Consider the following 14,266-nt stretch of genomic DNA (forward strand, 5'->3'; position numbering starts at 1 on the left):
ATATAGCTTGGCTATTATACAAATGAATACTTACAAATATGTTTGTTCATTACAAGCGAAAGAAAAACACATTAATACAATGCCTGCAACACAATTAAAACAGGTGTAGGCTGAAGCCTTAACGTATTGTGCCTATTACTTTTAACATTTTACTATCATAAGTAAGAAAATACAACAAAGTTGTATTTATTTGCACAATACAAAATAGTACAAAAAGGTAACATCATTAAAAGAGAAAAAATAAGTGCAGGTGAGAAAAGAACCACATAAAGGGCTTATAGGCCTACATGGTTCTCACCTAAGATAATAAACAAATAGTAAGTTAAACAAAGTAAATAATCAAACATAAGGTATGACAAACAAATACACTCGTGTGCAATTTAATGTGTTGATGCATGAGTGTGTGTGTGCAAGTGTATGCATGTCTGTATGCAGAGAACAAGGGTAAAGCTACATTAGACACACACACACACACAAAGATCTCCACCAAAACAGATTGATGGACGTCACATCAGCTCTTTTTATTCATACTTTTCTTACTAAGTTACTATCATAATTCATATTCTATCCAAAAATGGAGCATTGAGCAACTGAACACAAAACAAAAAGTATCAAGATCTATACATCTCTTTATCAGGCATCATGTTTAACACTTGTGCATTCCTATAGTCAAAAAACAATATTTTATACTTTAAATGATTACTCCTGGTGGGAAAGGGAACGAAACCTTCATTGGTCAAGTAAGTTTGTACAGTTTGACAGGTGCATTTGTACACTATTACAAGTTACAAATAGATATGAACACTGGGTATTTTACTGTGCCTCTAAATTAAGTGGGCAGCTATTGAGCACTTGGAGAGCAGCGTCTTTCTTAAGGACACTTTTGACACATTGACGGGAGAATCTGGGTTGAAACAGTGTTTTACCGCAAAATGTTATATAGGGTGCCCTGTTTCTCTGCACTGTGTGACTGAATTTGAATGTTACTGTAGCATACACAGAATATACTTGAGAATAAATTATGAATACCATGTAACCATCTGCTTACACAGCGCGATTATAATCAGGCATGTTTTTATTTCATGCAAACATAATATAATGCATTACTGTTCAAAGGTGAATGTCCCACAGAAATCAATGACCTATTGAAATCTGTATTTTTACATTGTGACCCAGCTCAGCTCAGTTTTGCACTGGATCAGTAAACTAAGGATTTGCTGAAAATACTCAATGTCGACCCTGTGGCATCACAGAATTCCATAGGTCACCAATTTCTGTTTGACATCTAAAATTCCAGTAGGTGTGTGAGTGGCTCTAAGGAGGTCAGGGCGATCTCCTGTTTCTGACCATAGGTCCCATGTTCTACGGTGATCCCCAACGCCGATGTGGACGCATGCTTCTCGACAATGTTCTTGCAGGCAGAGACCAGCTTGGCGTACAGCTGAGCACCCCACCACATCGCACATGCCCTGTTGTACTCGAGACGCTTCCTCTTGAAGAGGTGCTGCTCTCCGACCAGCGAGTCCTGTGGAATCAGCAGAACGCTGCCCGGGAGTTCTAGAACAGAAGACGGACGCTTCAAGGTGTTCCGGAACAACTTGGCTCTCATCAGAGTGTTGGCTGTTGGATGGAATATGATTTGACTTGTTAAGTACTTGTTTAGTGCTACTGGTATTAATTTACTTTACCTAATTACCTGTATCCAATCAATGAAATACAACTAGGTAATTTCTAGGTCATCATAATTGAGCAAGTTAGTCATATAAAGTATACAGTCTTGACTGAGTCAGCTTGGAAGAATAAAAAAATCGTACCCATCTCTTTAACAATGTCCTCTGTGGCTCCGTGGAAGAAACACACATAGACCACCATTCCCTCCTGAATCTGAGGACAAAGAGTATGGAAGAACATTAAGGCCGTGGAGAGGACACAGAAGTTGTGATGGACATGACTCAAGTTTGGTGCTCCCATTTTAGAGATTACAGATTCTGAATAGACAGACTGACGGATCGCTAGACAGAGAAACACCAACCACATCAAATTCCCTGAGTTGAACATTGAAGTTTTAGTGATTGTGTACCTCTGACCACTGAGCCTCTGATCCATCCACAGCCGGTTTCACCTTCACTCTTGCCTGAGTACAGTGCTGCACCATCGCCCTGGCCTGCAGGATCTTAACTGGCCTCACAGGCTCTAGGTCAACCGGTTGGTCTCTACAGAGACAAATGGACAGACACACAGAGAGAGGTTTTATTTACGGAAATCTATTGAACAACTTTCAACATGGCTTCCCCATTTTGGCAGGTGAAAATAGTATTTTTAACAAAATAGCACAATACAATATCGGCTATTTTTGAGCAATTATGAACTCATTGAAGGCTAAGTACTGATTTGACTTCTTTTAAAAAGGGGCTTAAATTGATAACATTATGATTTAAGACGAATCTTACAACTCTTGTTCTAAAAGAATAGAACAAATCTATGGTGGCCTGTTCTGAACTATTGCTACTGCCGTTTAGCGGTGGATGAGTGAATAGGGCTCAAGTGATCTCCCTGAATTCAAATGTGTACAATTATACAAACGAAAGATATCGTACATTAGTACAATAAAGCTAAGGAATTTAGTTGTCTGTGGCTGTAGTCTGTGGGTCTCTGTAGAGTGTAGACTATAGCAGCAAGGAATGTGTAAAATATGAGAATATTGTATAAGAGAAAAGCACAGTGGAATTTATAAATTAATTATATGATGATAATTAAAATATAACAAATATAGTCTTATATAGTGGCTGGTAACAAAATAATAGAGTAATTAGAGTTAGTAGCTGATTTGTTACATATTACCATACATAATCGAGTGATGGACTTTACCCAACCTAGTAAATTCACCAACTGTTGTATACTTCTATATATTTACACACCTATTCTCCTCGGTTTTTAGCCTGTTGATGGTTTCTGTCCAGACAGACTTGGAGACGGTCCACGGTTTGGTTTTCTGGGACCCAGCTGATTCCAACACAGGACCAGACTTATTTCTCTTGGCTGGTAACTTTGTCTCTGGTCCTTTCCTCTTCTTGGCCTGGGCCCCCCTGCTGACTTGGGTCTTTGTTTGTTTTGCTTTTGTGGTCTGGAGCTTGGCTTTTTGGGTGCTGGCTTTCGCTTTAGATGCGCCATTTCTCTTCTTTTGTGGTAGTGTTTGAGAGCTGCGTTTTGGGGTTGCCTGTGGCAGGGATCTTGGCGTCAATTCAGTTTTGAAGACCAGTTTGGGTTGAGGTTGGATCTGGGCAGGGCTTTGATCCTGAGTTTCAGTCACACTCACCTCTGTTTGGACCTCAGGTTGTGTCTGGGGGTCCATCTCATACTGGGTTTGAGGATGGGTTATGAAGTGGAACTGGAGCGGTTGCTGGTCAGGGGCGTCGCTCTGGTCCTGAGCCTGAACTTCAGACTCACTTGTCATCTCTTCGACTTCGCTCGGGTCGGCTTGTGTCTGTATTTGAGTCTGGGAAATTATCTCGAAGTGGACCGGGCTCTGGGGCTCGGTGCCGCTTTGACTCTCAGACTCGTTCTCCTCTGTCTGGATTTGGGGCTGTGAGGGGCTGACAGGCTGCGTGGAGACTCTCCGAACCACCCAGATCAGGGACGGGGAAGGCGGTGCTTCGGTCTCGTCGGAGCAGTTGATGGTTGTGAGTTGGATGTCGGGTGTTTCTGTCTGGGAGTGAGGGGTGATGGTGGCGTCTTTGGACTGGGAAGGGGTAGAGCTTGGTGGTTGAGGCTGCATGGAAGGAAGAGTTTCTTGTGCGGATCTGATGGAAATTTCAGGTTGGGAGGGGGAGGGCTTAGGGATATGTCCTGAAGTTTTCTCAGTCTGTTGGAGATAATAATACTTAGTTTGACATAGTTTTCAATTTGTGCAGAGGTACAGTTTACAATGATTGTTAAACGGATAACACAAAAAGCCCTAGGGCCTTGTGTGTGTGTGTGTGTGTGTAGAAGGAGCAGAGAAACTGACAAACCATTCTGCTCTTCGATTGGTGCTTTCTGACATCCTCCTCCTCTTCTTCCTCCACCTCATCATCGTCTTCTTCATAACTACCGTCTTCATCATCATCGTCGTCGTCGTCGTCATCATCGTCGTCATCATCATAGTCACTGTCCAGATGAAGAGAAATGGATTTTTGCATACTTGATTCAATTCATTAAGCTTCATAAGCACTTAAGCTCTATATTCATTGACCAGTCCCCCAGAGGTGTGTACTGTGTACTAGGCCTCCTCCTCTTTTCCCTCTACACCAAATATCTTAGCCGAAAATAGACAATCTACAAGAGCTTGTAGATCTTTTTTTTTTAATATATTTTTTATCCCACGATTTTGTAACCCATTTTTCACCCCTGTGTCAATCATCTAATGTGATCCTGGGCTCTACACACCCTCCACCAACCTAGTCCCCATATATGGGAGACAAGGGGAGAGCAACGGACTTGAACTCATGCTTCCTTCATGCCAGAGTGTCCAAGTTGCTCCTTTACACCTGACAGGGGGGTTTCCCTGGTTGGACGTAGCGCATGGAAGGAACACGTTATTCCAACCAGTTCCTTTCCCCTCCATCAGGCGCCCCGGCTGGCCAGGGGGAGGCAGTTTAGTGACCAGGATTACTGCATGTTTTTTGTGAGGGTATCTACCCTAGGGGACACGGGGAGAACATGCAAACTCCACACAGAAAGGCCCTTTCGCCAACCCGCCTTCGGGTATGGGCACTGATGACGCGGAGGAGGAAACACGCCGCCAGCACCCACAGCGTCCCAAGCGGGAATCGAACCCAGGACCTTCTAGTTGTAGATCTGCTATATTTGTAGAATGTTTGCCCCCCCAAGTGGTTAAGAACTAGAATAAATACACATTCCCTCTCTGCCATACCTGTTGGCAAGGGAGGCAGAGATCTGTGGGGAACCCAAACTCTGTTTGGGGTCTTGTTGTTGAGGTTCCATCTTCTTGCACTTTTTAGAAGAACATTGAGAACAGTGGTCGATCCAGCGGACCACATCTGGTCTCATTGTCTTCCAGAAACACCTGAAAAAACATTAATGATATAGTATTTGAACTGTGTGGAAAAATTGTAAGTGAAACAATCATATTCAGAACTGGGCTCAGAATATTCTAAAATTCTAACTGAAAGACAGTAAGCATAACTGAAGTTATACCGGTAGGTATGTTTACAGGAATGCACTTGCACCAAAGCATTGCAAAAACAAAAAAGGACAATAATCATGCCCAACAAATATTGCTGGTTGACCCAAGAGGCATACAATTATATATAGCAACATCATTTATTTAATTTAAAATTTGAATATGAATTTGAAAGTTTTTCAGAAAACCTTAGATTAGGTTTTAAAAGGCGTTTTTTAATGGGTTAATCAGTCAGTGTTACCTCTCGTTGAGCAGGCGGATGCATTTATCAAGGTCAAGGTGGTTTAGTTCATCATGGTAACTAACCAACGCCATCTCCACCTCCTCTCTGTTCCTCAGAACCCGACGAATTCGATTTCCTCGAACAATATGCAGCTCATCATCTGGATGCAGGAACAACACATTATCACACTGCAGAAAAATAACTCAATCATCTGGTCTGTCCAACAAAGGAAAACAGCAGTTACAAGATATGACTAGTTTAAATGTTTTATATCAAGACGAGTTAAACGCACCCAGCAATGCTACACAAATTGATTCTGATTCTAAATGCCTAAATATATATTTTTACAGTATCTGGTTGGACCACCAGGGTGCACCACACTGGTAACTCTTGGCTACATTCCATTACATTTTCTTTGTACCTTTGATGATAAAGCTCTTGGCGAATCTTCGCAAGGTGTTTTTTTCCACACCGTTCAGTCCTGGAGGGTAGTGCCCTCTACGAAGGTAACGCTCCACTGCATCATACTTAGCAAAGAATATCTGCTCAAATAACACAGGAAATTAATGCAACAAAATGTCATTTTCTCCACGGCAGATGATTAACGGGATTAAACCCTGTTTACTACTAAACAACGGATCAGTACCTGGTCTTGGGTCGTGACTGCTTCCAGTGGAGCCGGCTGGGTTGGGGTGATTCTAGCTTGGTTCTGCAGGAGCATGGTTACAGTCATTTCGGATAGAACTGAAGTTCCTGAGGTGTAATAATTTACTACCAGCACTTAATAAGAAACAAACATCTTGATAGATTCAACTTCCAGTCAATGTTCATTTAAGGATGAATGAATGTTCTAAACTCTCAGCCACTTAGGCTATGTTGACACCTAGGGTAAATCTAGAGAGAAAAGAAATTCTACCTTTAGTATATAGTTATTTACAAGTGATATAATCAGATTTGTAGTGTTCAGACATCATTTAGCCACTTGCATTGGTAGCTGAGGTAACAACAAAAGCATGCCTACTACCCAATACCTATGTATGCTAAATGGTAGCAACGTTTTCCAATATGAAGCCAAAAGCTTCAGGCTAGGTGAAGAATGGAGATATGTCCTCTCCCGCTTCATGCCATAGTAATATCTATTTGCAGTGCAGACCTCCTTCCTCCCTTACGGTATGTTGTCTGGTGCACCGGCAGGAGTTCATATGCTGCCGTTCTGAAGTCATGCCTTCTCTGAATTTGGTGCCTTGCGAGTGAAGTAAGAACAGTTCTGACTTGAGTGGCTTATGAATAATTTATGAATGTGACTTTCACAAAGTCACATTCTGTGGGTTTGAATCTGCATCATCTTCCCCTTTACCTACTAGTCCAGGGGTTCCCAAACGTTTTTGGACCAGGTACCCCTTTTGGGGTAGATATTTTTCCAGGTACCCCCTCATCCTCGCAAAACAGATAACAATATATTGGCATGGTGCTGGGCGCAGGCCGCAGGGGGGCCTTCTTGCGTCGAACATTTTGATTAATTAATTAATTTGATTCAATAATTAATTAATAAGATTAATAAATTAAGATTAATTTGTATTATTGCTCTTGTATTGCTATTGGAGACACTGGGGGGACACTGTGGGACACTGGGCAGGCACTGGGGAGACACTGGGGAGGCACTGAGGGGACACTGGGGAGGCACTGAGGGGACACTGGGGAGGCACTGGGGAGATACTGGGGAGCATGGGGAGGCACTCAGGGGGACACTGGGGAGGCACTCAGGGGGACAATGGGGAGGCACTCGGCTGGGCACTGGGGAGGCACTGGGGAGGCACTCAGGGGGACACTGGGAAGGCACTGGGAAGGCACTGAGGGGACACTGGGGAGGCGCTGGGAAGGCACTGAGGGGACACTGGGGAGACACTGGGAAGGCACTGGGGAGACACTGGGGAGGCACTCAGGGGGACACTGGGGAGGCACTCGGGAGGCACTCAGGGGGACACTGGGGAGGCACTGGGGGGACACTGGGGAGGCACTGGGGAGGCACTCAGGGGGACACTGGGGAAGCACTGAGGGGACACTGGGGAGGCACTGGGGAGGCACTGGGGAGAAACTGCAGCCACTGGGGAGACATTGGGGAGGCACTCAGGGGGACACTGGGGAGGCACTCAGGGGACACTGGGGAGGTACTGGGGAGCCACTGGGCAGACACTGGGGAGGCACCATGGCGGACACTGGGGAGGCACTGGGCAGACACTGCAGGGCAGACACTGGGGTGGCACTTGGGGAGGCACTGGGGAGGTACTGGACATTTCATATCACACACATACCATGATTCACTAGCCCCCTAAAACAAAAAACAAAAAGAAACTTTTTTATTTTTTTGGAGGGGGCTTGGGTACCCCCTGGCTATGCGTTGCGTACCCCTAGGGGTCCGCGGACCCCACTTTGGGAACCGCTGTACTAGTCTACAGTCTCTCTCCAACATGAAATGAATACAAAACCTAAATATACTAATCATAATCGGGTGTTGTCTCCTCACCACAGGGTCACTGTAGATGAACAGTGAGGGAACAGTATCCGGGTGGAGGCGAACCTCTCCCTCGCTGCGGTCGAAGCAGTCCTCTGTGAAATGAGATGAACACACAGAGGACCAGAGACTAGGGTGCCAGTGTGGTCGACCCAGGTTCCTCAGCCAGCGAGTCAACAGAGGTGGGTTGTCAACCGGAAACCTATAAAAAAAGCACAGGTCAGGGACGCCCTTTATGTTAAGATAGCTAGCTTCGCTCCTACTACAGTTAGTTTTCCTAGATTACCAGGATCCCTAGTACTGCTGTTCTCCCATCCGCCCAGGACTCCTGGTACTACTGGTTTCTATCCTAAAACTGCTGTCTTTCTATCCTACCAGGTACTCAAACAAAGCATTTACCATGAATTACATTATTATATTGTATTATTATACAATGACAATAATAATATTGTCGAAATCTATTGCATACTATTCGATAGATGAATCACAAAATTAGGTACTCAAACAAAGCATTTACCATGAATTACATTATTATATTGTACTATTATACAATGACAATAATAATATTGTCGAAATCTATTGCATACTATTCGATAGATGAATCACAAAATTAAATAATTCGGGTGGAAACTAAACGGTTACTTTTGCGGATTCAAATCTAGATCTACAAGCTCATTCGAGCTTGCAAATCTGCTACTTTTGTGTGACACTGTAGTAAAATCAAGTAGGGCGTTAATTAAAAACACAAAAGCTTAAAATATGGAGATAAGATGTTTCTGCCTGACAGCAACACATTCATTGTTTTTGTGATGAGGATGATGATGATGATGTCCCATACTTGTGGAAGGTCATGCCCAGTCCTCTCTCTATGGGTCCAGAGTAGTTGGTACAGTTGTAGACGCTACATCTGAAGCGTCTCTTCTTGGGTCTGTTGATGCAGGTGTCACAGGTGGAGATCCAGGTGGCCAGGTCGCGGCTCAGTGTGGCCCAGTAGAACTGCTTCACGATGGACCGCTGACACATACCCTGACCACGGTGACCCTGGTTGTCATGGAAATGACGCATGACTGCTATTACCTAGAAGACAAAGAAATGATACAATGGGTGGGTTTGTTGGATTGTTTTTCTTCACGTGCATTTTTATTACCTATTGTTATTTTTGTATTCTTTGGAAAGCGGTTTGTAACTGATGAGATCACCATTTAGCATTATCACCATAATCAATCTTTCAAGGAACATAACAAACAACACTTTATGCATGGTGTTGCTGCATAGAGAACACATGCTCAGTAGTAAACTGTAGGATTATACCTCATCTCTGCTGCGTAGGACTTTAACTGGAGGGGTGACCTTTGTGTACATCAACACTCCGTCTGAAAGACACAGTAGATCAATTAACTGTCATTTTAAACTAGCTCTTTAATTAATCTTGCATTAGGGATAGATAGATTTCTAAGCGTTTCAGTGCTAACTAATCAGGTCAGTCATTGAACATCAACAACAATGAGCATGCGTGCGTGTTTTCTTACTGATCACACCAAAGCGCCTCGAAGCTCTTCTGAGGATAAATGTATGACCCTTTGTTTGCTGAGGTAAGATTCCGTGTTTAAGATACCTGTGAAGTGACAACATGAGAATTAAAAATTGATTTGTACTTAATGTTTTTGCCCCTTCTGGCCTTTCTGGTCAAATAACATGTTGAGGATAGCTGTATTTTCATGAACTTTGGTTCCCCAACAAGATTTCTTTTTGGTTTGAAAAGGTCAAGGTCACAATGACGGGCGGTGCTGGTTCATTAAAAGTAGAGAGTTTGACTAGAACTAGATGTTGCTAATACTCAATCTACTGTCGCCAAGAGATGGATAACATTTGGGTGGAAACTGGAAAGGTTCATGGTCAATAACCGATCATAGCATAGTAGAATTGATATCAGCATTTTGTGCACTCGTGTACCTCTCTATGTTGTCGTACATAACGAAGCATGGTTCAGAGGTCTTCCTCAAGCCAATCTGCTGCCCCAACTGCAGTGTTCTGTTGTTCTCTGGAGGAGGGAAGGCATACTGGTGTTCTGGAAGATCCATTCTGGGTTGAGGGGGTTCTGTGGTTTCTATGGTTTCTGCAGCATCCGAGGCAGCAATGAGTTCCTCCAGGGAGGAGATCTGGAGGGAGTCCTCCTCTGCAGCGATGGGCAGCTAGAAACAAACAACACAGACCAATATGGACTAATAGCAGCAGGTAACTAACACATTATAAATTAAATCCTGCTACATGCATACTGGGTGAGGCAGACTATTTTGGGTAGCATAATTATTTGTTTCTGGTTTTGAAAAGAGACTATTGTTTGTATTCATACTAGCTACAAACCACACAAAATACAGAGTAACCTGTCCGACTCCTAACAGGTACTGTACTGTATGTACCTCATCCTCCTGTAAAGTGGCAGCCACGATGGTTGGAACTGCGTCTGGTTTCAGAGTCACTTGACCCTCGGTGTCGACCAGAAAACAGGAAGTGTCAAAGTGTTTGGCACAGAGACAGGACAGAGTCCGCAAGGAGCCTTTGTCTCTCTGAGCCACAGAGAGCCATTTGTCCCGCAGCTCTGGGTCTTTGGGAAACCTGTTAGAGAGGCACACAGACAGAATAGGAACGCAAATTAACTGAATCTGAAGTGGAGGGTAACGAAATCTGAACGAGAAAAGCTGAAAAACAGATTCAGAATATACTTTTGTTATGTAAGGAAGAAGAGCTTATTCACAGTCAAAAGTGTCAAAAGACATTTCTAAAATGGTTAATAATAAATCCTTGATTCTGGTTGGCTGGTTTCTGATTAGACCACGTACTAAATGAGACTATAATCTACACCTTAAATCAGTTCTCGCAAGACAATGCCAAAGTATTTTTGGGGGGTCCCCAGCCCAAGAGATTGAGAACCCCTCCTTGGTGTACCTGTAAAAGGTGATAGATTCAGGGTTGTTCCAGCTGTTGCTGTCACAGCAGTATGCTAGACACTGCTGTCTGTGAGGTCCGACTGTCTTATGTAGCTGAGCCCTCACTCGACACTGGGGACACTTCATCAGCCAGCCCTTCACCGCCTCTGTGACACTACTCCAGAAGTACAGAGACTGGAGAGGAAACCACAGTAATTTACAACATATAACTTACAATGGCACTCTTTTATTTGCCAATAAAATGAGAGAAGTGGGTTTTTTTTAACACAATTAATCTCTAGTAAAGTACCTGAACCAAGAAAGACACCTCAGACCAATTGTCTTTTACACAAATGTCATCAAAATTATAATTAACAATAATCATATTAACATGAAATGTTATTATTTGTCATTGTCTACAGCTAATTATAATGGTAATTATTATTATATTAATGAACATCACCAATATCTGTTTGACCATCTTCTGTAGGCCGGCGTGGTCGTTGTCTTCGTGGTAACGTGTCAGGATCTCAATCATCTCCTCTTCACTCCGGACCACTTTCAGGAGACGACCTTTAAATGACTTCCACAGACGCTTATCTGACAGACAGACAGACAGAAATATGTCAGGGGCATTTCAATGCAAATTCATTCCAACTATGTAGCTCACACACTTTAAAATAAGCTAACGTATAAATCTTTATAATGTCAATAATTTCTTTGTTTATTGGATTTTCCACAAAGTTGGTGCTATGCAGATAGCCTACATAATAACTTCCTCCACTACAATACATCAAATACAAAAACTGCAATAATTCACCCCTTATTTTTAACCTCTACCTGAAATCTTTTCACTGAAATATCTACAAGCTTGTATAGGTCTGCTATTTTCGCCGAATGTCCGCCTATTACGACATGCCCAGAAAAGTGTGGTTTCATTTTCACAACACACCTTTATAAATGAACTGTTTGCTGGCTCTCTTGACGACATGCCTGGACGCCTTTGTATCAACCTCTGGAGGGAAGGTTCCTGTGCGGACATACTGCTCTACCCGATCCAGGAAGTCAAAACCTGGCATCTAGACATGCAAAACAAAAGGGAAGACAGATTAATATTAATAGAGCAAGAGGGCCAGAGAGATGTGCCGAAAACAATGAGTAGAAGGTGCAAATAATACTAATAGTAATTCAGACTTTTCCAATGTCAAGGACCCCCAAATAGCCTCTGTTGCAAATTGCACCCCCCCACATCTACAAGCTTATTTTTGAAACATAATGTTTTTAGTTTAAACATTTTAATTTCCCTGTCCATTCCACTAACCCAAATCCCTGGGCTGGCATTGCCCACTTTGACAATATGTGACGTAAGCACAATTAACATTCAATACATTGACAATAGGCTATAATATAATAAGTGACACATATGTAACACATTATGCATCTGATACATAATCTATCGTATTATGATAGATTATGTTGGTATCAGATAGATTATGTTGGTATCAGATACACAATTAAAATTACAGTCTAGTACAGTAGTTTTCAACCCTTTTAATATCAGGGTCCATTATGTATTTGTCATTTGAGCCACAGACCACCGTTTGATGAGATTTAGCCTCTCAGACCCAAAAGTTTGAATGATTTGTTGTCGTCGGATTGGATTCCATTCCATGCTGTAGTAATGCAGATGTTTAACAATAATTTTACTTTTGGTTACTCTCCATCATTTAGCTAGGGACCACCTGGAACCCCCTCAAGGTCCACTGGTGGTCCCCGGACCACTGGTTGAAAACCACTGGTCTAGTATGTATACAGTCTAGTAAATAAAAGGATCAACAAATACAGAATACAGATAGAGATTGAAATATCCTGCTTTCCGCGCGTGACAGAACTCTCGCCAACGACGAGATATCGTGATTCATGACCGTGATTTCAACTGGTAATCATAATACAACATTATATTTACATACCGTATGACATACATGCCATTTCAAAGCATTAAGATAAAAATAAACAAATAAACGAGTCAAATGACACATTTTTAAGATAATCCCTATAGTATCGTACATTTAGCAGGAATCAGGATTGGCAAATAGGACAGCAAAAAAACTATATCAAAATCACAATCTTTTTAATATTAACCAACAGATTTCTTTCATAAACGAGCGAAGCAAACACAAAACGTTTGTTACGCTGTGTTGAACGGATAAAGTGGCTAGTACCACCTTAAACCTAAATAACGTTAGACCGTCGGGAGACAAAAACTGGTGCAACACCAATGGCATTTGTTTACCAACCACTCAGTTGCTAACGTCGTCATTCAAAGGAGATTTTGTTCAGAATCTACAAACCTTGCAAATAGTCAGTTGTTCCGTATGTTAATTTGAATATTATTCACCCTAATCAATGAATAAGATAACTAATTGATACCTAAAAGGAACGTCGCGGTTATAACAAAAGTTGTGTGAAAGCTGTAAGCCTAACCCCAACGACTTCCGGTGCTGTCTTTCAGCGTTTTGGGAAACAGCAGAGCACCACTAGGTGGTGTGGAGGTAGTAATAACAGCCTATTCATTTATGGGATATATTGGGAGGATTGAGTTACTGTTATAAATCAATCCCCCTTGTTTGTCAATAATAAAGACAAACATGGTTGGGTGTGGGCTCAGCCCCGAATCGATCGATACATGACTGTTTTATTAGCTAGGTGTTGGCTGCTCAGAGTCAGACATTAAAGGACCACTTCACCACTTTTCAATTATTATCGTGAGAACGATGGCTTCCATTTTCGCATTGCAACATTTCAGGACTAGAAAGCCTGCCGTTTCTATTAGCTTGGCGGGGCTGCGGGGGGGGGGGGGGGGGGGGGCTTGAGAATTGATCAAACTCTTCGGGTCTGCACACACACACACACACACACACACACACGCACACACACGCACGCACACACACACACACACACACACACACACACACACACACACACACACACACACACACACACACACACACACACACACACACACGCACACACACACGTGATGACACGACACACACGCACGCACTATATTTGCCAGGAATTTACTTTAACTTTTCCGTGCAGTGCCCAACTGCCCAAGCAATTCCTCTGGTTTAAGTCGGTGTAATGAAGTAATTTCCAACATTTATCATAGTGGAGATACCTAATTTGCATGATCTCTGTCTGTCTGTCTGTCTGTCTATACTGTCTGTCTGTCTGTCTGTCTGTCTGTCTGTCTGTCTGTCTGTCTGTCTGTCTGTCTGTCTGTCTGTCTGTCTGTCTGTCTGACACACACACACACACACACACACACACACACACACACACACACACACACACACACACACACACACACACACACACACACACACACACACACACACACACACGCGCACAGCACAGCA

The 14,266-nt window shown here is 42.8% G+C and overlaps 1 protein-coding gene across 1 annotated transcript; it reads right to left on the bottom strand.

The window, feature by feature from the left end:
* Window positions 1–579: 579 nt before the first annotated feature.
* LOC310878277 (uncharacterized protein) lies at window positions 580–13,319 on the bottom strand. Its single transcript, XM_083792526.1, has 19 exons — window positions 13,196–13,319; window positions 11,797–11,923; window positions 11,308–11,444; window positions 10,864–11,039; window positions 10,338–10,533; window positions 9,871–10,109; window positions 9,447–9,532; window positions 9,229–9,290; window positions 8,756–8,994; window positions 7,930–8,119; window positions 6,052–6,114; window positions 5,827–5,947; window positions 5,424–5,565; window positions 4,913–5,065; window positions 4,011–4,146; window positions 2,919–3,862; window positions 2,081–2,213; window positions 1,815–1,884; window positions 580–1,620 (listed from the first exon to the last, which is right to left on the bottom strand). The coding sequence occupies exons 2-19, from the start codon at window positions 11,921–11,923 to the stop codon at window positions 1,286–1,288; spliced, it is 3,549 nt and encodes a 1,182-aa protein (XP_083648652.1). The 5' UTR covers window positions 13,196–13,319; the 3' UTR covers window positions 580–1,285.
* Window positions 13,320–14,266: the final 947 nt, after the last annotated feature.

Source organism: Protomyctophum parallelum, assembly GCF_964188405.1.
Source record: "Protomyctophum parallelum genome assembly, chromosome: 20".
In the NCBI taxonomy this organism is placed as follows: domain Eukaryota; kingdom Metazoa; phylum Chordata; class Actinopteri; order Myctophiformes; family Myctophidae; genus Protomyctophum; species Protomyctophum parallelum.

What these genes read in the sequence shown, in the direction of transcription:
- LOC310878277 (XM_083792526.1), bottom strand. Translation starts at nt 11,923, where the DNA reads ATGCCAGGTTTTGACTTCCTGGATCGGGTAGAGCAGTATGTCCGCACA. An exon ending in GAATCTATCACCTTTTACAG is followed by an intron (nt 10,534 to 10,863) that starts GTACACCAAGGA and finishes CCTCTCTAACAG; the next exon opens with GTTTCCCAAAGACCCAGAGC. An exon ending in GGACATTGTTAAAGAGATGG is followed by an intron (nt 1,621 to 1,814) that starts GTACGATTTTTT and finishes TCCATCCAACAG; the next exon opens with CCAACACTCTGATGAGAGCC.